We start from the raw sequence: 25,290 nt of genomic DNA, 5'->3' as shown, positions 1-25,290 counted from the left end.
TACGACAAAATCATGTACTTTTTACTTAGTAAACAGAACCAAAGAATATAAATAAACAAATTTTACAGAAAGTAAAAAGAATATTTAACACATGAAGAAAAACACTTGTTTCTAAGGAAACAAAACAATACATCTCAAGGAGAGGCCCTTGTTACTCCTTATTTTGCAAACTTGACACAATACATTTTATCTTGACATTGCTTTATTCCATACAACACAAACACAGCAAATTAAATGTCCCTCCTTGCAGTAAGCATTCTACAACTGATCCACAATCCAACTCCAAAAAGCCTCTTGAAAAAACAATTTCTGAGTCTTAGCTGTATAAGCAACAGAAAAAAAAATTTAACAAGGTACCATGAATGAGAAATACCAGAACTATTGTGGGTATGTCCTTGAAAGCATCCAGTGAGAGAGCTGACCTAATGACAGGTTTAGCTCATTTATTTCATCCAAATGGATCAGAATCTGAACAGGTTACTAGGATGTGACAGAATGTGGAAGATGGGGCCTGGTTGGAAGTGGGCCACTCAGAATGTCTTCCTGGGGTCTCTCGTCTTGGCTCCTCCCTTTCCTGTTCCTGCCATGCTCAGATCCCTGCCTGCTTTGACAGTAGCAGCTACACCACACCCTAAGCATGGTGAGCTGAGACATCAAGAACCATGAAGCAATCATTCCGATCAGCTGTTCGCTCAAGTGTCTTGGTCACACTGGCAAAAATGCTGCCCACTGTCTGTGCTGCGAGAACGGAGTTCCGCCAGCTCTGCACCACCTGCTGGCTCGTCACCCTTCTAACTTCTGTCCTTAAAAGCCACATCAACAGTGATAATAGAAATCAAGACCTGTTCATGGCCCCTGAACACCGGTCTGTCATTGGGGATCCTAGTTTGCAACAGCTATGTAACTTAACAGAAGTTGTCTTTTAATAATCTTGGGGTGCTTCATAGGGCTATTCTCATACAGCCTACCCTGGAAAGAGACAGGGGGCATCCTTTATGGGGAGGCCTCAATCAATGTGAAGAAACGGCAGCTGAAGAGAACTTAGTGCTATAAGTGTGTTATTACATTTGTAATGACAACCGTTAAACTAAACATCACCCACTGCTTATCACCCTTCAGTGTGCAGTTTCTTGCTGTTTAAAACATCCTCACTCCTTATTATATGTTAATCCATTTATCTACCCAGTTACCCACAAGACATATAGTTCTCACAGTTTATCATTAGGAGTAAAGGATCCTCTGGATTTCTAAGCTTTAAAAAAAAAACAATTATTATGTTCGTTATGTGTGACGTGGGGAATCACACATGCTGACATACATGTAGAGGTCGAAGAAGAACTTTGTGCAGATGGTTCTCTGCTTCCACCTCTACGTGAGTTTTAGGGATCCCTCTCCGGTTGTCAAACGTGGCGTGGCACCCGTCTGATTTCTAAGTCTCTTAAAAGGAAAAATAAACAAAATGAACATTTTCTCATATTTTGGAAACGTTTTTTTAAAAATATTTTTTGTTTTGTTTTTTGCATTATTTGCATGTGCCTATGTGTGCCTGAGCGCAGTTGCCCAAGGAGGCCAGAGGTGTCCGATCCCCTTGAAGATGGAGTGATGGGTGTTTGCGAGCCATCTGATGTGGGTCCTGGAAACTGAACTCAGGTTCTCTGCAAGAGCAGATGCACGTTTAATGGCTGAGCCACCTCTTCCGTCCTACTTGAGGTTTTCGTATATAAACAACAAAAAAACAGCCCTTCCTTTCAAAGTCTTTGGCGTTTATTATCTTGTTTTGCTTCCTAAAAGAGCCTGCACTCCCAACATATTGCCACGTTCTTGCTGTTTAAGAACATGTCTGAAGCTTAGTTGTGCTGGGCGTGACTTGGGGCAGGACGCCAGGCAACTAAAGTCAACAAGCCTAAGCCACTGAGAGAGCAAACCAGGTCTTGCGCTGTGTTCTGAGTGGCTCCACCTGGCAGTGGAGGGTAGGAAGTTTCCAGCAGCCAGCGGGGTGCTGCGTCCCTGTTCTTGAGCAGATGGCCAGGTCCTGCCAGCAGTTTTCTGTGAATCAGCAAACAGCATCCAGCTCCTGATCACAGTCTGCTTTGTGTTTGTTTGTTTGTTTGTTTGTTTGTTTTTGAAGAACTCCCTTAATGATCTTTCCTCTGAAGCCTGCCACAGATCAGAGCACCTGGAGCATTCCACCTTGCCCTTGAGCCAAGAAAGTTCTATTTGAAGATGAATGACCGAGTTCGGACAGTGTCCTCTCCTTGATCCAGCTGTTTTCTTATTTTTGACTGTAATAAAACATAGGTATAGCTATCGTTGAGTCATTGAGATATAGAGTGAAAGAGTAAGGAGACATAGCCCTCTTAATGTTTGCTTTTAATTTTCCCTCCAGACATTGTAGAATGGCTTTACAGTGTGTACACTCTGGGAATTGATGTACCTCTTCTGGGAAAGCATAATACAACACTGCTCAAACAAAAGGAAGATTCAGGTCTGCGTTTGTGGCTTAGAAAGATGCTGGGAGAGACTGTTAAGTGGAGGGAACTGATGAAAGTCAGCAGAGAAGGGCTGCTTTCTTAAAGCTCCAGTTGTCCAGGAAAGTGTGGATTTGAACTACTTTTCAATTTAAATTTTCTATAATAACCAGGTGTCACTCAGACAATAACAAAGCACATGGAATAGTCATTTCAGCCCAGGTTGGCCATAACAAAGCTCCCCCTGCCCTCAGAATCAGCACAGGAGCAGTCTCAACATGAGTACCGTGTTAACTTAAATTTCAGACCAAAAGACAAAACAAAGCAAAAGACAAAACAAAGCAAAAGACAAAACAAAACAAGCAACCCAAAACCCTTGGACGCTCAACAATGTTCACAGCAAGCCCCTCTTTTTGTTTTTTGTTTCTTTCTTTTTTCTTTTTTTTTTTTTTAACCAAGGAGGACTGAGGACTGTTCTTACCACGGAGCTATAAGCTGAGCCTTAAGGATATCCATTTTCAGACACTGCTTATAGATACAAGTTACAATAATTACACACACACAAACATACACACACACACACACACACCTGAGCTATAAGCTGGGCCTTAAAGATATCCATTTTCAAACACTGCCTATAGATACAAGTTACAATAATTACACATACATACACACAAATATACACACACATACACACACACACAAACATACACACCTAAGCTATAAGCTAGGCCTTAAGAATATCCATTTTCAGACACTGCCTATAATACAATAATAATTATGCACACACACAGATAAGGATAAAGGTATTTTGCCTTTGAGTACACCAAAGGTTTCAATTCAATAAATATGTAAAGGCTTGTTCCCAAGGATGGTGGCATTGGTGTGATCAGGTCTTTAAAAGAAGGGACTTACTAGGAGGTCCTTATGTTACTGGTACACTGCCGTTGGAGAGAGTTCTAAAAGTCTGAGCTTGACCCACACACTCTCAACCCTGCTTGATCTCTGGCTTTCTGTTTGGAAATTTGAGGTTTCCATCCTCCACATGTCCCTGTCTTTATGTTCCACCAAGAGGTCTTCCTCAGAAGCTAAGCGTGTGTTATACCCTTGAACCTCAAACACTGTAAACCCCGGGTACTTCATAAGTAGCTTGCCTCAAGTATTTCATGAGAGAAACAAAAACCAGACTAATATATTACTGCTGTGGAATACTCCTTTTGTACTCTGTGAAGATTTGCCACTCGGATTGGTTTTACTAAAGGGCTAAATGCCCAATAGGTATGCAGGTAGAGATTAGGCGGGGAGGGGGGGGGGAAGGAGGCAGAACCACCAGCCAGATGCAGAGGAAGCAGATGGGCACACTCTACTGAGAAAAGGTACTGTCATGTGGTAGAGCATAGATAAGAAATAGGGGTTAATTTAAGATGAAAGAGCTAGTTAGTAAGAAGTCTAAACTATCAGCTGAGCATTTACAATCAATAATAAGTCTCTATATGGCTATATGGAAGCCGGTTGGTGGCACAGAGCTGACCAGTGGCCTCAATGAAAAATTCTACCAACATATCACACTTACAGGAAATTTTAGAAAGCTTGTTCTTGGCTATCAACTCTATAACACACATGGTGAAAAATGTAAAGGCTGGTAAATTATTTTAACTGTCTTCCCCTTAGGGAAGTACACAGCAGGAAGATAAAACACCTTAGGTTCTTGATACACACAAGGTGCAGCTTACACTGGGAACCAAATTCCTTCCCCAGCTCCCTCCTTGACAATTTAAAGGCTTTCCAAGTTGAAGCACGTGTCAAGGTTCCTCTCTGAGACCCTCCCATCCCAGTACTCTCTTCCAGACAAAATGGGGCTAACCAACATGCCTTACACCTGACTGCCAGCAGCTGCAGCTAAGGCTAAACTGAAACCCAAGCACAATGCCCCCCTTCCTTCTCACAACCTCCTCTTCCATTTTACAACCTTTAAGCATGCACAGATTATCCTGCAAGGTGGCAGACAGAGTTCCCTTTGATTTCTAGGGCCTGCTCTGACAGCCGAAGTCTACCGGCAGTCACCAGCATGTTAGCTATCAAGACTAGACCTCTGGCGACTTGTGCAACTCACCAACTTCCATCGCAGTATTTTGATCCACTCATCAGCTTCAACTCCTGTCTTTGCACAGAGATAGAATGTCCTGAATGGAAACACTAAGCTGACGAAAACAAAAGCGGGAATGTGTGGTAGTCAGTATGGCTAGTTGTATAGACCCTGGTTCGACAGTATGAGCTTCTTCCAAGGGAAGAAGAATGGATGGGGGCTCCCACAATTATCATGGTGATTTTGAAGAATCGGTGCATACCGAGCAATTTCTACCAGCCATGACAGAAATAGCTAGGAAGTTTTAAGTTTCTATTATTACAGGCGAGGCTTATAGTCTCCCGAGAGACTTCAAAAAAGTGTATGCACACCCCCGTCTTTTTGCCATCTATATCTTCTGTGGAATATGAGTCTACTCAGCTGAGCCCCCTCAATGGTCCAGAGCCTATGAATGTTGCATGGGTTCCAGCTGTGTAGTTAGCTCACAGTCTGAACCTAGCCACCCCGCCTCGTTGTTGGAGCCACCGTGTGCTCTGCAGCTGGAGGCGCTAACGTCAATGGCCTTGGGTTAGGCCCATGCGAGCATCTTGTCAAGTACACATGGGGTCGGCTTCTATTCCTTGGCTTAACAGGCATTTGGAAACATTTCCTTTATGAAAGCAACTTACCAGAAACAGTTCACTCTTTCCTGGGAGTAATCAAACTGGACAGCTGAGCACTCCGTTAGGTCTAGGATCCGAATTGGTTCTGGTGACTGGGGAAGAAAGCAAACTGTGATAAACACACGCGTGTGTCCATCTCTCACCCTTTAACGAGGTTTCTGCTGTGTGCAGCTCTCCATTTCCTTTCATGAAGATATCAAACGATTGGAGCACAATTAATAAAAACCCAGAGACAGAAATTGGGGTTCAACCCGAAGGTCAGAAAAGCAAAACAGGCAGCAGCTGGTTCTTACCTCTACTCTCCCTCAGCCCGAAATGGTGATCCTGCCTCCAGGAATCTCAGAATGAGACTGAGCCTGAGGGCTGTCTCCTCCCATTTTATAATCCTCTCTAGTGCTGGGATTAAAGGTGTGCACGCACCACTACCGCCTGGTTTCTAGGGCAAACTAGTGTGGCTACTGGGATTAGAGGTGTGTGTCACCACTGCCTGGTCTGTAAGGCTGACCAGTGGAGCTGTTTTACTCTCTGATCTTCAGGCAAGCATTACTTATTAAAATACAAATGAAATGTCACTACAGATGATGGGAAGGCACAACCTGGGTTCTGGGAACTAGCCTTTCACAGATTAAGCAGTGGGAAGACATTGTTGGACTGAACAGGTAGCTCACTGTTTAAGAGGGGGACCTGCTCTTGCACCCACATCAGGCAGCTCAAAACTGCCTGTAACTCCAGCACCAAAGGGCACCATGCCTTCAGCCTGGTACCAATACTCATGTGCACACACCCAAAAAACAGACACATACTCACGCACATAACTTAAAACAGATCTACTTGAAAAAAGATGTTGCTTTTGACAATTTACATCAAACAGAGATAGATTTCCAACACATGGAAAGGAGTGGTATTTTCGCCCATCTTTTTATAAACTTCCACTTTTGCAGAAAATTTGTATACCAAAAAGAAGGGAGATCATTTTAAGGAGGTGTGACAAAATGGACCCGAGCAATGAATGTGCTTTAAATAAAAGGGGACACTGATTCATAGGGACAGTCAATAAAGTGTGACAAGGGAAGGATTCCACGGTCCCAAACAGAGGGAACCATGTGCCCCACAGAGCGACAGCTGAACCGACCCGAGAGCAGCTTCCAGGAGGCAAACTGCTTTTCAGAGCCAGGGCAGATCAGGCTGACAAGGTGGCCCAGTGGCTAAAGAGGCTTGTGGTCAAATCAAACCTGATGACCAGAGTTTCATTCCCAGGAACCACATTTCTGAAGGAGAGAAACAACTCCCACAGCTTGTCCTCCAGCCTCCACACAGACTCCCTGGCAAGTGGGCCCCACCCCCGTCACAGACAGGTACACAGGGAAAAGAGCTCAGGTCTCTAGACTCTCAGAGGATGCCGGGAACCTTACAGAACTGAACTCTAACGGGGAGTGGGGTACGGATGTCTTCCTCACCATTTGGTCTTTGAAATATTTCAGCTCATTCCTTTGCAAAGTGAACCATCTTGTTTTCCAGGTCTGAGGAGGATTAAAAAAAAAATGAAGTTTTGGGTACAGAATGTAATATCTAAACTTGACAGTTTATTTTCATTTTAAAAGTATATAAATGATTAGATAAAATATGCCTAAAATATTTTCATGTATAATTTTTGAGAAAAGTTTCAAAATAGCTATTAAAAATAATAGGATCTTATGTTCTAAGATCACAATAGAAATACCACTAGCTTATTTAAATGAATAGATGAAGCTGTTGTAGACACTCAAGGCGACTTGTAACGAGCTACTCAAGTTTCCATTTTATTAATACCATAATTAAAGTAGATAATAGTTTTGAGAACCTCCTGTGAGCTATATCCCCACACCAGAAATTTACAGATATATACAGGAGTACATATACAAGAGTATATACATATACAAGAGTACATATACAGGAGTACATATACAAGAGTATATATACAAGAGTACATATACAGGAGTGTATATACAGGAGTACATATACAAGAGTATATACATATACAAGAGTACATATACAAGAGTACATATACAGGAGTACATATACAAGAGCACATATACAGGAGTACATATACAAGAGTATATATACAAGAGTACATATACAAGAGTACATATACAGGAGTACATATACAAGAGTGCATATACAAGAGTGCATATACAAGGGTACATATACAAGAGTACATATACAGGAGTATATATTACAGATATATTCAAGATTATACAGATGTATACTCTTGAAATTTTATTTATATATAATGTATATCAAGTAAAATATACCTAACACATATAAAGCATTGCCATCTATCATCATTATTATCATCATTATTACTATTAATTCACAAATAAGCCAGTTGAGGTTTAGGAACCTCTAACCACATGACACTCTGAATTTTACCTGAGGACTCATGGACTCACAGCAAAAACTGTAGCTATTTCCCTCCTATGTCCTAACAAAGCTCTGATCTGTCTCAGCTGGCAATGCGCCCACTTAAAAGGGACAATAGAAGATTCAGGAATAAGCCGTCCAGGCTAGACATGGTCGTCCGTGCCTGCAATCCTACCACGGAGGGCACTGAGGAGTCAGACTGCATGTCTGAGATCATCCTGGGCTGTGAGTGAGACCCTATCTGAACACGAAACAAGCAAATCAACACATAGGCTATGAATAGGTATGCTTCCCATCCTCAGGGAGCATTCAGTCCAGGGAGGACATGGGTGACTGCCTGGTCAGGATAGAGTCAAGCAGCTGTTCCCAGGAAAAGGAGGGGTAAGGACTCTGACCCCTGAGATAGACAGGAGAGGACAGTGGCCACACACCATGGAAATGTAAGAGAACGTAAAGGACAATTGCAGACGGGGAGCAGTCAGGCGACCTGGATGTGTAAAGACCTAAACTATCTTTAACTTGGCATGGTATAACGTAACTTTCTTAAAGCACCAGTGATGTATTTGGCCTACCTTTCAGTAAACATTGTATAAAAGTTTGGCTTTTTGTAAAACAAACAGAGCAAAAAAGAGCAGAAAGTTAATTTTCCCCCCCTTGTTCTTAACCCTTTCACTGAGCATGCTACACAGAGCTTCCTTTTTAATATGTACTGCAGGCTGCTCTTACACGGGGCTTTGCCAGAGAACTTGAGTCAAGCCATTTTTCATTCAATGTAAGTGGCTTAAAATAAGTTTATAATTTTCCTTTATAAAAAAATCGGTCGATGTCAAGAGTTGAGCCTCTGGTTGTTGTCTTCCCTGTGGTGGCAAGAGCAAACCACGCTCCCTTACCTTGACCAGGCCGCCCTGCTTGGTGAGGTAACCTTCTTTGGTGCCAAGCTGCAAAAGAAAAGGCCAGAATGAAGTCCGGAACTGTCCCATGTTTGGCCTTATGTTCCTGTCCTGTTTTATCTTGCAGAACTCGAGGTGAACTCATACTCCACAGAAGCACTTTGTGCCCCCACCCCAGCTAAAGCTGATCTTTAGCTGGTCCCCTTTTATTCTTCAAACTCTCCCAGGTGCTGCGGGAGGCTGGCTTATCTGTTGGTGATTTGAAAACAGCCACATTGGGAGTATGGCGGGAAGGGGGGGAGAGGGTGAAAAGGGAGGGGGAAGGGAGAAGGGGAGAGAACGTGAGGGAACTGGATGCTCAAGGAGGGAGAAGGACAGAGAGAGAAAGAAAGGAAAGAGATGCTTTGATTGAGGGAGGCAGGAGAAGGTGCCTGAACTGGCCTTCTCCCATAATCGGATTGAGGACTACACTGATTGTCACCATGGAAACAGAATCAGAGATCCACAGCTAAGCACTGGGGTGAGCTACTGGAGACCAGCCCAAGAGAGGGAGGAGCGATAATATGAGCAAAGAGGTCAAGACCATGATGGTGATACCCCCAGAAACAGCTGACCTGAGCTAGTGAGAGCTCACTGACTCTGGACCGACAGCTGGGGAACCTGTATAGGACCAAACTAGGTCCTCTGAATGTGGGGGACAGCTGTGAGGCTTGGGCAGTCTGTGAGGGAATTGACAGTGGGACCAGGATTTATCCCTAGTGCTTGAACTGGTGTCTAGGAGAACATTCTCCTTGGAGGGATACCTTGCTCAGCCTAGATATAGCGGGGAGGGCCTTGGTCTTGCCTCAAAGTGAAGTGTCGACTTTGTTGACTCCCCATGGGAAGCATTAACCCTTTCTGAGGAGTGGATGTGGGGGGGCGCTGGGGTGTGGGAAAGGGTGGGGCAGGAGGAGGGGGGAGTGGGAGTGGGCATAGCTATGTAAAGTGAAAAAGATTGTATTAGAAAAATTCTTTTTTTTTCTTTTTATTTATTTATTTTTTATTTTTCTGAGACAGGATTTCTCAGTAGCTATGGAGCCGGTCCTGGAACTTGCTCTGTAGACGAGGCAGGCCTCCAACGCACAGAGATTGGCCTGCCTTTGCCTCTGCCTTCCGAATGCTGGTATTAAAGGTGTGCATCGCCACCTCCTGGCTAAAAAAAAAAAAATTCTTAATTAAAAAAAAAATGGAAAAAACCGCCACAGGTGGTTAGCGCACACTGTGAACAGTGGCAGTTTGCGTTGTCGTAGGAACCCGGGTCTATACGCACTCACATGTAATGGGTGCTCGGCACCCATTGGCCGTCTGCCTCTGTATCCGTCAGCTCTGCACTCTTGAGTTCACGCACCATGGATTGAAACATTTGAAAAAACCGTGAGTCGGTACTGAAGATGTATATATCCTTTCCCTTATCATCTCCTAAACAGTCTTTTAACCATTTGCCTGGTGTTTATATTGTGTGGGTGTGATAAGTCTGATTTGGAGTACGTGGGAAGATATTTTAGGCAAACACCGTGCCATTGCATGCAAGGCTCTTGGACATTTGAAGACCTTGGCACCCGTGTGGGGCCTTGGGAAACCTGACTGATACTGTGAGATCACTACTATAATATACAGGGACAGTATATTAAGAAAAGTAAAAGGATTCCTTTATTACAGGGCCGTGCTTTTTAAAGCTTTAAGAGAGTACTAAGAAGCAGCATTATCAATATTTGTCTTATTCCATAGTCTTCTTTCTCCTACATGCTCCCCTCCACTCCAAAGCCATCTCAGGAGACTCACATCCCACAGGGAAGATATCCAGAAGTGCAAATGTATTTATATCTATTCACAACGGGATTTGAAATACAAATGAATCACTTATTTTAATCTATGTTTCATTAGTTCAAAGGTAACATCACTACTTAGTACTTATGAATTATGGAGTGGTGGGGAAATCTATACAGGCCAGGGCCCTAAAGTGAAGACCTTCACACTCCTGTAGCCTTCTGAACAGACTGAATTCCTGGAAGGTTATTTTGCTCTAATGTGCTCTCCTAACATATCTTATAGAGAAGAAAACAGATAAGAATTGGGAAATGACGCTGTTGATGGCAAGGTTCTTTTTATGGGAGTTTCCAGAGTGTCCTTTCCTGAGGTGAATTCTTCCTACCAAAGAGAAAGAGGAACCCCCAAAGTTCCAAGAACCAGAGATGACTGAGAACTAGCCCAGAGCCGCTTCTGACGGCAGGAAGGTGAAGATGAACTTCCTACATGTGCATTTCAACGGTGCTAATCAGTACTGCCAAGGCTGACGTCACATAACAACTGTGATTTATTCTAATGTTAAAGAAAACTAAACTATGGGGCTGGAGAGATAGATCAGTGGTTACAAGCACTTGCTCTTCCAGAGGACTGGGTTCAAGTCCCAGCACCAACATAGTAACCACCTGTAACTCCAGTTCAAGGGAAACCAAGGGGCCTTTTGAGCCTCCAGGGGCACCAGGCAAGCATGTGGAGCACAGACATACATGCAGGGAAAACATGCACAGCACACACTTCATTTTTTTTAATTGAAAATTAAAAGAAAAAATTAAACTGGGCTAAGTATTAAGAAAACTTTTAAAAATTATTATTTTGGGTTGTTACAGGTAATATAGTGATAAAATGATTAAGGGTAAAATGTTTGGTAAAGGATCCTGATAGAATTCGGCACTGAATTCAAGCTAAGGGATCATGATTCTCAATGTTACCTCTGTCTAATGTATTAAGCCTAGTATTTTCTGTGGTGTTGGCAGGTGAAGTACTGAAGATGGAAGGGTGGAGAATACAATCTGATACAGAGTCTCCAGACAGAAGACTGAGAGAATCTTACATCAAATCCTTAACCAGGAGAGATGTTTGAAACAGCTCCAGGTTACGGACAGCCTAGATGCTCCACGCTAAAGGACTAGCCAAGCTGCCTCCCTCACTGAGGGCCATGAACATCCAAAGTCCTCAGGGGGACTTTGTGTGGACATTCGGGCACCTTGCTGAAACATCAGGAGGCCATAGACACAGAAGCCACCTTGAAAAGGCTCTTACTCACCAAATACCACACAATTTTGGAAAGGTCAAAATAAATTGTGATGGTCAGGAACTTAATCCATTGGTACACAAAACACTGGATCATGTGAGAAATGGAGAGCTTGGCCTTATGGCAGCCTGGCAGGAGTAAACATAAAAAAACCAAGAACATCCGAGCTCACCACTCTCAGTAACCGGAGCTGTGGTTAAGGAAGCTAATAAACACCAACCAGTGGAACAAATTTTAGCAAGGAAGAGTATGCGTATTCATCCCTAGTAGCGTTCCTGGAATTTGTATTAATAACAAAAACAATAAAGTGCTTCTAAAGTGAAGAAAGCCAGCGATACCTCTCACCTGATCAAACCTGTCCTCATGGGAGAAACTGTAAACCTGGTGGGTCTGAGGAGGCAGGAGGGGCACAAGGGTCCCTCGTGGTGTCTCTACCAAACCACACACCCTAAACTAATCACGACTCAATGAGAGACAAGTCAACATGGGGAATAGTTCACAAGAGGATTAACCTTTAGTTTTCATATATGAGAGTTGAGGAGACTGAAGGAAAAACAGGAGTTCAGACAGGAAGGACGCTCAAGAGACAGGAGCCACAAAACTGAGGACAGGATCTTTGTGCTCTAAAGGACTGCCTTGGGAAACAAATGTCACCGAGATCTGTGGATACAAATACGTGGATCTGTGGCATAGCAACTTCCTAATTTGGATGGTTGGGTGTGGTCATATAAGCAAGGGTCTTTGTTTGTAGGAAATGCACACTGCAATGTTCAAAATGATCAGGCATCCTATAAGCAATGTATTCTTAAATGACTAAGGAAAAACGAAGCTTTTTGGATTGTTCTTTCAGTTATTCTGTAAATTTGAAATTGTTTCAGATCTTAAAATGCCATGAAAAAAAAACCTCAACAGGATGACTGTTCTAGGTAAACTGATATACTCAATAATAAAATAGTAGGAAATTTACTTAATTTTATTTTAGGAAACAATATAACGCATGGAAGATTTTCACAGGGTATAGCTAAATATATATAACTCTGTAGTGAGGAACTTAAACACACACACAGCACACCCACACGTGAGAGACACACATGGACACATAAGTCTATTATCAGGTTGTCTTATACCTACCTTCACAGTATCTTAAAGGTGACCAGTTTATGTCCTATGAGGTCTCCTGCCCCTAACTTAGCCTCAGGTCCACTGAACACTGGCAGTTAGGGGTTCCCTTTCAAAGGGTGAGGACTTGAATGCTGTGACTAACGCTCTTCAGCTTTGTCCACACCCAGAGCAAAGGCTCGGCCCTGGACAGTGAAGCAGACAGTTGACATTCAGGCCACGGTGATTCCTCAGCCTTCCTCCAGCTGGGAAGTAGCTCCCTCTGGTTCTCTCCTGCTTTTGAGCCTCAGGTTCCCCCTGGCTCACTCCCCCCAGCATTGCTGACCTTGTTAGTCCTTGAAACCCCTCAGTGGAATTGCGGGGACTTTGTGGCACTTTTCCCTGTTATCTTGTTACTCCTTGAATGTGAACTGTTCTTCCTTTATTTTTTTTTAAAAAGATTTTGTTTGTGGACAATTTCATATACACACATAGCACATTTTCTACTTCCTTTAAATGACATTTCTGCTCAAATGTTACTTCCTCAGAGAGGCTTGCCCTGTCCTCCCCTTGGTATTATAATATTATGCTGATTATGGTCTACAACGTGCACTAAAATGGGAATTCAGTGAGGGTGGGTCTTTGTCTAGGTTACTGCAAAACTCAAGGCACTTAAAGATGGGTTTATGGTGGGCACTTCAAACAGTTCAACAATTAAATTAATTAAATTAACCTTATCCCAGGAACCTAATGCTTTACTGTTTACAATACACGAATAACAATTTCCCTAAATGTAGCTGACAAAGAGTGTTTTTTATGTAAGTGCCTCCTTTTGGGGGAAATGGGGATACTTTCGATTTTACTTCAAGCAAGTTCTTCTATAGGTATGATGCAATGTTCTTTCTCCACAGTGAGGGCTCAGGCAGGAACTGAATTCTCCAGAGAGAAAACGGAAGTGTGGACAGCTCAGAGCTTGTAATTGGGAGACAGAGGTGCCACATCAGATGGCTCCTTGGGACAATTAGAACACAGAGAGCCCTTGTGCTCAGTAGGGGACAAGAATTCCCATTTGCCCAGAACTCTTCCCTCGACCATGCCAATCCAGGATTCCGTAAGCCAAGAAATTCCAGTATTTCAAAGCCATGAGATATGGCTCAGTATCTATTAAATAGTCTTTACTGTTTTGGCTGGTATCAGTACATAATCAATTTCATGGGTTTCTCATGATATAATCTGTGTTCCTTGTTGACCAAGCACTAAACACTGCTTAAAAATTCCCTCCTGTGTTCCAGTGTCACATACATGGGCAGGTGAACTGTCTGACACATGGAGTAAGCAGAAAGTATATGACCTCCATAATTTGCTCTAACGGGTCCTAGTCTTACCTGCTAAGACCAAAGCTACAGATTACACACTGGCTGACTCTTACTACTGAAAGAAGATACTTGTAGGAGATGAATCCCACTGACCGCGAATCAGCTAGGAGAGCCTGAGAGGGGAAGGTGGACACAGGTTCCCAACCCTCACCAAGAAACTCCCTGCAACAGATGCCTGCTGCAAAGGAAGAGTTCACTGTCTTCAATGGCATCTCCCTGGTTTACTGACCACACTTCAGGGTAAACCTCATGTCTGGGAACTGTTGGCCAACACACAGCAAACTCACTGGTATTTTTGTAGACTTTTTCTCACTTTGCTTTTGGGGCATTTTTTTTCTTCTTAGCATTTCGCTTGTATATTTGGGGTTTTGTTTTCATGGTACATTTCTTGTTTTTTGTTTCATAAAGAGGGAGAAGGGGCGTGGGTTGGGTGGGTAAGGAGATGGGGGGATCTGGGAGGAGCTGGGGGAGGGGGAGTGTGACTGGAGTGTATGGAAAATGCTTTTTCTCAGTACCAGAAGAAGTCCAGGAGAGGAGACTGTGGAGTCAGGCAGACAGCAGACACAGGAGGTTGCTTTGTGATGGCTAGAGAGCTAAGAATAAGGAAAGAGGAAACAGAAGGGGCTGGGGGATGGAAAACAAGAACTGAGCAGAAGGTAGGAGATGGTCTGGTCCCCTCTGACTCTGGAATGTGCGCCACTGACTCTGCTTTCCTGGATTTCTCTGGTTCTAACATCTGATACTTCCTTTTGCCAACCCTTTACTAAAGCCACCTCCCCTGCACACAAGTGTACACACGTACGCATCCTCTCTCTCTCTCTCTCTCTCTCTCTCTCTCTCTCTCTCTCACACACACACACACACACACATCTTTCTTAACTAATTTTTGAGAAGTTGTAGAAAAATGGTAAAAAAAAATAAGGCACACTGGTTAACTATTCAAGTTACAAAAACACACAAGCAATTATTCCTGTGTACACGTTGCATGTGTGTGCTTGCATGTGTGCACATACATGCTTCAGTATGTATATAGAGGTTGAAGTGCAACCTTCAGTGTCTTCGCCTTTCACTTTAGAGACATACACACGGCTAGCTGGACTTGAGGCACCCAGAGGCTCCCCTGCCTCTCCCTCTTACCTCTCACAGGGAATAAGAACATGTATGTTAATGAGCCCTGCTTTTTCATGGGTATAGGGATCTTAACCCAGGTCCTCAGCTTGTGTAACTAGTGCTTTACCCACTGAGTTATACCTCAGACCTCCTTCCTCTTTTATGGGCACAGCATCTTGCTACAAATTTAACCTCCCTGGTGTTAGAATCGCCTACCTCACCATCACACCCAGTGTGGTACATATAAGGAAGCCTTCTTTGGCATCAAAGAACAGAAGAAAAAAAAATCACTTCAGAGATAGGAAGGCCCCGTCGGTTTGATGAGGTTGGTAGCTGGCATAATTGCAAGAGGCTGTTTTTCAAGTGCAGACTTGGTGTTTTATTTGGGCATCGCCCTTTCTTATCATCAGCAAAACTTGAGACTCCTCCTACTAGAAGCTTTCGGCATGCCAGGAAGAGATAGCATGTAGAAGAACTGTGAGAATGGGGAAGGGAGCGGGTGCAGGAGGAACTCACAGACTGGTTCACAGAACATGCACCGGTGGACTCTGGGAGGAACAACGAGCGAGCAATTCTGTAACATGCTTATTAAAGGGGGGGACTCGTGTTGCAAAGAAGTATGAATATTTTCTGTGGGTGCTAGTCAGTGAAGAATGAAGGTTAGAAAAATAGCACCCCAAGTTTTGTCTTGCTTTTGTTTTCTGGTATTTCGAGACAGGGTTTCTCTATGTAGTCCTGGCCTCCTGGAAGCCAATCTCTAGACCAGGCTGGTCTTGAACTCAGAGATCTGCCTGCCTCTGCCTCCCGAGTGCCAGGACTAAAGGCGTGTACCTCCATACTCAGTTGTACCCCAAGTCTTATGGTAAAGCTGGAGAAGGCTTTTCTTTCATGAACGGTTGAAATGCGAAGGGAATTGTTTTTCTAGGTTTTAAGCAGCCTGTCAAAGAATGGCCGCTTAGTGAACTCGGTGAGTATCTCTCTTGTTTACTGTCCAAAGAACCTGTGTGGTTCATGTCGGTGACGTTCTCTAAGTTTTCAAATCCTATTACTAAGGCATCCTTCCTTCCCTGTGTGTGTGTGTGTGTGTGTGTGTGTGTGTATTTCTGGTGATAAAATCCAGGACCTCACAATACCAGGCAAGCACTGAAACACTGAGCTACACTTAGCCAAAGCATTTGTGGGTTGTTTTTTGTTTCATTTTGTTTTTAATTTTTATCAGACCAGAAGGACCAAATTATAGCCTTCAATATTATATTACTATCCAATTTTTATACTCCCTCTAGAACATACTGTTTTGTCATTTTTTGTTTCTCTGTGTGTTCGCTTTTCAAGACAGGGTGCTACACGACAGCTCTGGCTGACAAGGAACTCCCTATTCAGCCCAGGGTTGAACTCACAGCAATTCTCAAGTTTCAGGTTCCCAAGAGCCGGGATTATGAGTGTGTGTGCCACTAGGTGGGCTCCAAGCTAGAATGTTCAGATGAGCCCGTGAACTTTAGTTCTTGCTACATCCGACGGCACTCAGTGAAGAGCATGGTGGGCACTTACAGAAGGTGCAGTGGGCACGAGGTCATTTTCCGTTCTTCCTGTCTGCATTGCTGTGTGGACCCGGACTGATTCATAAATGGAAGGCTCTTCTACTTTTCTTGGATAGGGATGTTTCAAAACAATCAGAGTCCCTGAATGAAAACAGAAATATACATACATAACACATACATATAATTAATCCAATATGACCCCGAGGGAAGACCCAATTGTTAGCTAGATGACTGACAGGATTGTAAAGTCTATTTATTTAATGTTTTGAGTGTGTGCGTTTGTGTGTGTGTGTGATTGTGTGTTTGTGTATGTGTGTGATTGTGTGTGTGTGTGAGATATGTGGAGGTCTGAGGACAACTTTTGAAGGCAGTTTTCTTTTTCCACCGCGGGACTCCTGGAGTAACACTCAGGTCACCAGGCTTGTGAAGCAAGTGCTCTGTCTTCCCATCTGAGCCTTCTTGCCACCTCGTCTACTGTCATACACAGGTGCTTACTGGTCTTCTCAGCATCCAGAGAGTACCAGCTTCACACAAGGCACATAACTTGGATGCAGAGACACGTGACATGATTCAGGTGAGTAATCAATATAGTCATTTAAATGAACAGGGTGATGAATCTGTAGAGTAATGTGGACAAAGTGAATATTCAGAGTCTGAGGCCAGCCTGGTCTACAGAGCTAGTTCCAGGACAACCAGAGCTGTTACACAGAGAAACCCTGTTTTGAAAAACCAGGAAAAAAAGACAGACAGACAGACAAACAAACAAGAAAGGAAGGAAGGAAGGAAGGAAGGAAGGAAGAGGAAGAAAGAAAGAAAGAAAAGCTTTCACAAGAAACTTGATGATTGAGCTAGACCTGAAGCAATAATCAGGAAATTTGCAAATGGACTTTAGCAAAGCCATTAGGACAAAGCACAGGACCTGGGGAAGGTCTATGCCGCTGCCCTTCCTGAAGAGCAGAATAGACACAAACATCAATGGGCCTCAAAATCATGGCCTCTCAGGCCTCTCCCCATGCTCTTCTACCACCCCAAGGGAGCCTGGGACTTGGGTGAGTATTACACAAGCAGATGGAAGCTTGTTTGCAATTACTTCGGCTTCCATCAACAAGAGGGGGCCAGGCAGAGAGGAGGGTCAGCCCAGACAAGTAGTCCCTGAGAACATCATTCAGAGGCTCAGAGAATTTCTGACTTGGCATTGTGACATTTCCCATTCCGTAAACTTCCCTAACTGATCAGTCAATCAGAAACTAGAGACTTGACTACAAAGAAAGTCAAAGGCTTTTCTTTTTCTCTATTGCAATGGCTTCTTGCTAATTTTCTGGGGTGGGGGTGGGATTGTTAATGATCACATCCAGGGTCTCAGAGGGGCTAGGCAAGAGCCCGTTTCTAGCCCCAGCCTCCTTCTTGCTTTTTATTTTAAGAGGGTCTTTCCTATAGCAGTTATGTTCAGAACTGTGCAAGACCCGATGTCCATAAGTAATTCAATCACCAGGTCATTTGCTTTGCCCAGTGCCAAATACTTGTGCTGGCCATGGGGCCACAACAGCAGACACAGGGCATCTGTTCTTCCTGTTCCAGTCTGAGGACCAGAAGCACAAGGTCAATGCATTTCTGGTATAAAATGCATTATGAACAAACGAATAAAGAAGGGCAGAAGACAGAAGGCAGGGAAGGGAGTGGCAGTCTCCATAGGTGGCCATCTTTGAGTAGATGAGTTGAAACAACCATGGAAAGAATAGACATCAAATTGGGACAAAAGAGGGGCAAATAGTGACAGAAAAATAGCTTCTCAGTGGTGCGAAAGCCCAGAACGTTAATGATAATGGTACCCTCCAAAACACCGTTCAGTGCTTACATATACATGACTGACTGTACAATCAGATACCCTGGCTGTCACAAAGTGGGAGGGGTAGGTAGAAAAGACAAAAGATGCTGCCTTTGAGAAGAACAAGATCCAGGTCCCTTTATGTACCCTATTCACATCCATAGCACTGGGCTCACGATGACAAATGGCTTGGCAGTTATCAGAGGGTTCAGGCCTGCTCCTGCACATTGTCTGTGCTTTTTTTCCCCTTTTCTTTTTTTTTTTAAATCACTGTGACCCTTTCTGAGAATGCATCAGTCATATGTGGGGTGGGGGTCAGAATGAAAGCTCAGCTATCTAAATCAAGAGCAGTCTGAGTGTAGGCTCAGGGCTGTGTGAACACTGCTCCCTTCGGAAGACACTGGGTGAGCTCAGGGCTGTGTGAACACTGCTCCCCTCTGTAGACGATCTGTGAGTTCAGTGCTAGCATCCTATCCCCCAATAAACGCCCTCACTGCTATGCCAGGCAGCCGCTCCCGCATTGAGGAAGGAGTCCTGGACTCACCAACCAAGACCAGGCTGGACTGGCCGTCCCCTGCCCCTCTGTATCTGTTGACCTAGTGCAGCTCTTCTGTGCTTTGGTTCTTCCTCTTACTGATACAAACAGCTAAACTTCCTTCTCAAGGCTGAGCTGTGCACCAGATAAAGGGTGCTTGTGGAAAGATTACAAAACCAGATATTATTCTCTGATAAAGAACATTTAAAAGTCCTTAAATGAAATTCATTATGACTAAATGTTTGAGAACTTGGATTTTTTTTAAAAAAAGATTTTATTTGCGTGTGTGTTTGTGTCTGTCTGTCTGTCTGTCTGCATTTGTGTGCATGGATGTGTGTGCATGTGTGTGCTGGTGTCTGCAGAGGTCAGAGTGTGTCAGATCCCAGGGAGTTGAAGTTTCAGGCAGTGGGTGCTTGGAACCAAACTCTGGCCCTCTGCAAGGAGAGCAGGGTGGGCCATCTCTCCAGCAACATGCCTTAAGTCCTCTTTACATTACTCCCTCCCTCTTTCTCTCCTCTTCCCTCTCTCCCTCCCTCCCTCCTCCTTTCATCCCCCCTCTGCCCCAGTGTGTGCATGCATGTGCATGTGTGCATGTGTGAAGTAATTGGATTCACTTCATTGAGTTCCTCTTCCGGAAGGCTCAGCAACTTCAGTAGAAGCTGACTGCTGTGTCCTGGCTTCACAAACATTGTTGGCGGTCAGTCCACCTTTGAGAAAGGTAGAGCTAGGCCCCTGCCGAAGTGTCATCACTGACAGCCTGGGACTGGCTGCTTCCCTTCCTCTGGTTCAGCCTGTCCTTGCCTTCTGGGCGAATGTCCTAAAGCATTTCTTCTTCCCCTGCCGCTCCAGAGTTTTTCAATTTAGCCCACTAGAGGTGCAGGACTCTTAACTTCCACCCAAAGCCCAAAAGAGTGTCTTCACTCTACAGGACAGAAACTCTGGGCTGGTCAGCTTAGACAAAGGAACCACAGGACTTTGTGAGAAGAGTCCAAGTCCCATAAAAAGCACAACGAGGAGGAGGGTGGCTGTGGGGAGGTGGGGGGATGGGCGTGGCAGAGGTCAGAGAGGGAAGCAGATCAGAAACTGCCTGCCCTGGCCACTTGGTTCCAAGTTTCACTTCAGTTTCTGTACTTCATGAAGGTTGCTTCCTGCCGCAGACATGAGGCTTGCCTTCAGACATGCTCGGCAGAGGTAGGGTTTCCAGATGATCAGAGCTGGACCAACGCAGGCATTCTAATTTGATGGCCTGATGGGTCACACAGTTTACGTGACAGATACATCTGTAACCCCATACCCAACAGCCTGACTGTGCCAAGGGACTCCTCTAGACAAAATTCAGAAAAGGACAGGAATGGTCTCAGGCCCCGGCGTTGTTTTGCAAACAGAAGGTAGTTTGGCACACTCTTAGGAAACTTTCATTTTCATATTTATTTTAGGTACTAAAGTTAGCTTGTCAGGTCTCCCAGCTGGAACATAAAGAGCCTAAGATCAAGAATGGTTTTTGAGGGGCCTGAAGTAGTGACTCAGAGGTTAAGAGCACTTGCAGAGGACCCGGGTTCAGTTCCCAGCACTGACATGGTAGCTCACAACCATCTGTAACTCTAGTTCCAGGGGATCTGAAGATCTCTTCCTGACCCCTGTGGGCATCAGGTATGCTTGTAGTGTAGTGTGGGCACACATGCAGACAAAATGCTCATGCATAGAAAAGAAATATCTTTTCAAAATAACGATATTTAACTCACCTCTCTATTTTATCAGTGGTTAACAGTGTCTATCTGGTGGTTAACACTCAGTCATACTTATTAAATTAAATATATGAGATAATAGTTATTGATGTTTTGTTTCTACTGCTCTGGGGTTCAGAAAATGGCTTTGCAAATGCCAACATGTGTTCTTCTGTCCCTGCCAGTGGGATGTGGCTTTTTAGGGGTGGGGATCTTAAATGAATAGTACATTGCTTCTTCCTGGACCCTTGGTGCTTGTTTGACATTAGCCAACATTCACTTACAATCAGAGCAGCTTGACCAGCCCAGGGAGAAAGGGAAGTAGGCCAGTTAGCTAGGGCAGAAGATTCTAGTCAAATATCCGAGGCAAGTCAGTCACCTATTTTGGAGTGGTCCCTTGATTCTACCACACATATGAGCGCACTGGTGCTTTAAATCAGAGGCGACATATCAAACATTGGATGGACACACCTGTCTCTAATTATTTCATGCGATACCAAAGAGAGAGCTTGCAGCTTCTGCCTTGAGTCCGACAGAGTTACTGATCGCCAAGAGGTTTGGCGAATGAGTCATAATGGTGAACGTGCATCAAGAATCATTCTAAGTGTCTTTTTTTCCCATCTGAAGTCATTCACAAAGAGGCAGCAAAGTACGAATGATTACTGCAAGCTCAAGTTTGGATGATGGTGACACCGAAGCTTGAACAGGCAGCATCATGAACCCGAGGCCCCGGGGCTAGCAAACGGCAGAAGCTAGTGCGGGATGGAGAATTTGGAGGACTGCCCATCATGCCTGTTATTCCCAGCTTCAGGTGGTGTTGCCATGGGAATCTCTGCTGCAAGCAAACTGGTCTCCATTGTGGGCAAGAGTTCGCATGCAGAAATACTGTTTGAAGAGGTGGGATTCACCTGGAGCAGTTTGAGGAACGCTGATGAGAATGTTTGCCTTTTTTTTTTCCCCCCTCCTCACTGTTCATTTGTAAAGGAAAATTAAATGGTCCCAAGAAATGTTCCATTTCTAACTGCCTGGAAAGCAATTCAGACCCACGGGGCCCCAAAGTAGGAGGAAGAAGATGAGAAGCTTTGGAACCAATGCATGGCCAGCTCCCTGGAACCCTGACATCCCCTTGAAGGACGCTGGTCCAAGTTTCCTGTCAATCTCGATTCCCATTTCCCTCTCCAGGGCATCTCACCCATCTTTGTGTCTGTGTTTGCCTTACTTAGTTACTCAGGCAGTTGATGTCCTTTCTCAAAAGATGTCCAGTCAGGTCTACTATTGTAGGATGCTTTCTAGGTAGCTTGTTTATGCTTTCAGATTTCTCTCTCTAGTGCAGGCTTGAAGGAGATGGCCAGTGAGATTGCTCAGCAGGTGAAGGAGCTTGCTGCCAAACCTGGTGACCTGAGCTTCACACTGGGCCCTCGTGGTGGAGAGAGAGAAAACGGGCTCCAGAAAGTTCTCCCTTGACTTTCATGTGTGTATTGAAAATAAATGATAAATAACTAGATGCAATAAAAATACTTAAACATCTCTCAAATGGTGTTTTCACCAATGCAGTGCAAACAGCCGTGACAACGGAAGGCGGAAGTTGAAACCTATCCACCTTCTTTAGAACAATAGGCCTCCATCACTTAGCAAACCCGGAAAGTACCTGCGCCTTAAGATGCTTAGTTCAAATTCCAGTGTCAGCTCTGAGGGTTAGGGTTAGATGCACAGCCTCGGGTAAGTAATGTAAAACCTCTGGTTGTTATTTCCTCATCTGAAAATGGGGTCACTGCATGTGTTCCTGTGGGCAGCTGGAAAGATTAAATAATCTGATATGTGTGAAAACCCCTGAGCCGAATACTTGGAACCTGCTAAGCTCTCCAGAGTGGAGGCTCACACTCCCCACCCCCCACGTCTTTTCATTGGCAAACACACCTCGCTCCCTGACTGCAGAACATTAACGACAGCCCCACATGGACAGAGGAAGTGATGCCTGGCTGTGATTTGGCAAAAATTCCAAGCTGTCCATTAAGTTCCTTCCAGAAACAGCATATACAACTCTTAAACTCATTAAGCTTAAAGCACCACCACCTGGGAAAGCCAGCTGGGGCCACAGATGAATAATAGGAGCCCTGACTTTTACCCGTAGCCTGGGCAGCCCCACATCAAAGCCAAAGACAGAAGTGGAAATTTGACATTTGACATTTGGGGAAGAACCAAGCAGGGTCTCCAACGCTGCACCAGCTGGGGAAGTCAGAAACAGAGGGCCTGGCTTGGAGCACTGTGCATGCTTTCCTGTGTGGATTAGGTGACGAAAGCTACCTAGAATTGTTAAGAACAAACCAGTGTACATGGCAGTTTCACTGGAAGCTATTTAAATATGAAAAAAGGCCAATTTTGTTTTGCTAATACTTGGATACTTCAGTATAAATAAAATAAAATTTTATCTACATTTTTCTACATTTTTTTTGACTGTATGCATGAAACTTAGCTAATTAGACTCGGTGAAAATTAACTATACTAAAACTGTTTCTCAAATGCCCAAGTTTACGTAGTGCTGTTTAAAGGGAATATACTTTTTAGATATCATCCCTGACAAGCGAAAGGCAGATCCTGAATTTAGTCACCACTGGGTAGACACGGAACACAGAAGCATAGGCCTGTATTGTGCTTTGTGTCAATTTTGCTGGCTAAAATTGTCAGAAGTGTTTGAGAGCTGTGAGAAATCCCTCGTTCCCTAACCCCACCTCACCCCCCACCCCTACACCTATGGCATGCTAAGAAAATGATTAGCATTGTTCTTTCTGGGATATATTAGGAAGCAACACTTACAACAAGCCCCTCTTTCACGCGTTTATGCTAATATGTAGAATAAGAGAGTTTGAACAAGTGAATGATAAAAACTGTACAACTATCAAATATGTCGGAGGAAAAGCAAGTGAGTCCATTGCATAGTGCTATTGTGGACATAGGAAATGCTAAGGTTTTGGGGATTAGACACATCCTTAGAGTTTTCCTGGATGTTAACGCAGAGAACTTTGAATGAATACAAACTCTAATGGAGATCACAGGAAGAGGGGATTCTAGAACCCACATGGTTGGCAGGAAGTTAGGTGTAATTTGGGGAGCCTGAGTTCATCAGATTAAAAAGCACACATTCTGAGTGTTTAAGGAACAGAAACTAGGGATAAAGGAGCAAATAGGCATTAAACGTGTGTCTGTTTGGATCAACATCTTCACCCGTCTTTAAGACAAAGGTTTGCTTGTGACCTGCAAACATATTCTGGTGTTAGGCTCCTGAAGCTGTCACCTACCACTGTGGGGCACAAATATGAGGTCTGGGCTATTCTATTCGTACCTCCTGCTGCCCTCAGAGGCAGTAGCAATTCCCACCAGCGTCACTTCCCCCTAGGGCAATGTCCCCCTTGTGCATGTCAGGCAAGCACTGGACCTCTGAAGCATAGACCCAGCCCCACCCCCGACTCCCATCTTTTTTTTTTTTCTTTAGTATTAGTCTTTAAATTTGAGATAGTATCTTGCTAAGTTTCCCAGTCTGGCCTTGAACTTATGCTGTTCCAGCCTCAGTCTCCTGATTAGGTAAAATTACAGTCCTGCTCCACCAAGTCAGGTCAAAAGACTCTCTATAAATTCACTGCAGGGCAAAGCTGGGCCTTGGACTAACTAACAGGAGTGACCTAAAATATTGAATTTTAGATCTGATTTTGGAAGACTGAGAGAAAAACATTCTGGAAGAACTTTGTTCAATGTGTAAAAAGGAGTTTTTCTGTGCTCATCTTCAAACCATGAGAAATTTAGCCTGGAGTCTCCTGATCACTGAGAGCTAATATCAGAAGTTCTTTTGTTTTATTTTTTGAGAGTGGGCCTTGCCACGCAGCTCAAATGGATTTTGAATTTGGGATTACAGGTGTGCACCGCCAGAGGCCAATATGTAAGTGAACCAGAAGAAAGTGGCTATTTTTAGAAGGTGGCGTCCTGTTTGCCAGGCATCATCTCTCATGGCCACAGTGGTGACTCCGTGACTTCTGGAGTCCTCCTAGGCTTAACAGTCATCATGACGCCAACACACTATCTTGTTCTCCGGAAGCCTGTTACTCCCACAGAGGGCAGATTAGAACGCTCAAGTGTCATGGGTTTTATCCCTTGGACAAGCCTTGGCGGCTTTGCCTTCATCTGGTGGGAACAGATAAGCAAGAAGAGTGAATGTATTCTAACTCGGTGCTAACATCCATCAGCTGAATCAAGCTCCAAGGAGCAAATTGTTTATCAGATAACGGAGCGGAGAGAGGACAGCCAGGGGACAGGATAAGGAAAATGGGAGCCATAGTAATAACGCACCGAAAATTTAACTTTGGAGAAACCACTTCCCTAAACTCTAATTCTAAACCCTTCATGCTAATCACCAGCCCCACTCCAGTCCCCTTTAAAGCCAGGGTCTTGTTATGAAGTCCAGGCTACCCTCCGCCTGGTTGTGTAGCCCAGGC

General features: G+C 44.2%; 1 protein-coding gene and 1 long non-coding RNA gene across 3 annotated transcripts in view; one reads left to right on the top strand and one right to left on the bottom strand.

Annotated features, from left to right (window-relative positions):
• Dapp1 (dual adaptor of phosphotyrosine and 3-phosphoinositides 1) overlaps positions 1-25,290 on the bottom strand; it is a 49,242-nt gene continuing 23,952 nt past the window's right edge. For both annotated transcript variants that reach the window (XM_048456835.3, XM_048456833.3), the window contains 6 exons: positions 16,733-16,863; positions 8,507-8,554; positions 6,674-6,736; positions 5,223-5,308; positions 4,582-4,669; positions 1-2,282 (listed from right to left, as the gene is read on the bottom strand). In XM_048456835.3, coding sequence (XP_048312792.1) covers positions 2,214-2,282; positions 4,582-4,669; positions 5,223-5,308; positions 6,674-6,736; positions 8,507-8,554; positions 16,733-16,863 — 485 coding nt within the window. In that variant the 3' untranslated portion in view covers positions 1-2,213. The remainder of the gene's footprint in view (positions 2,283-4,581; positions 4,670-5,222; positions 5,309-6,673; positions 6,737-8,506; positions 8,555-16,732; positions 16,864-25,290) is intronic.
• On the top strand, positions 15,646-23,238 carry LOC146891186 (uncharacterized). Its single transcript, XR_014997535.2, has 3 exons — positions 15,646-16,151; positions 17,230-17,296; positions 21,434-23,238. It is a non-coding gene; the product is annotated as an uncharacterized LOC146891186 (long non-coding RNA).

This window comes from Myodes glareolus, chromosome 17 (genome assembly GCF_982192425.1).
Source record: "Myodes glareolus chromosome 17, mMyoGla1.1, whole genome shotgun sequence".
Lineage (NCBI taxonomy): Eukaryota > Metazoa > Chordata > Mammalia > Rodentia > Cricetidae > Myodes > Myodes glareolus.
This window is presented reverse-complemented; position numbering and strand designations above follow the sequence as displayed.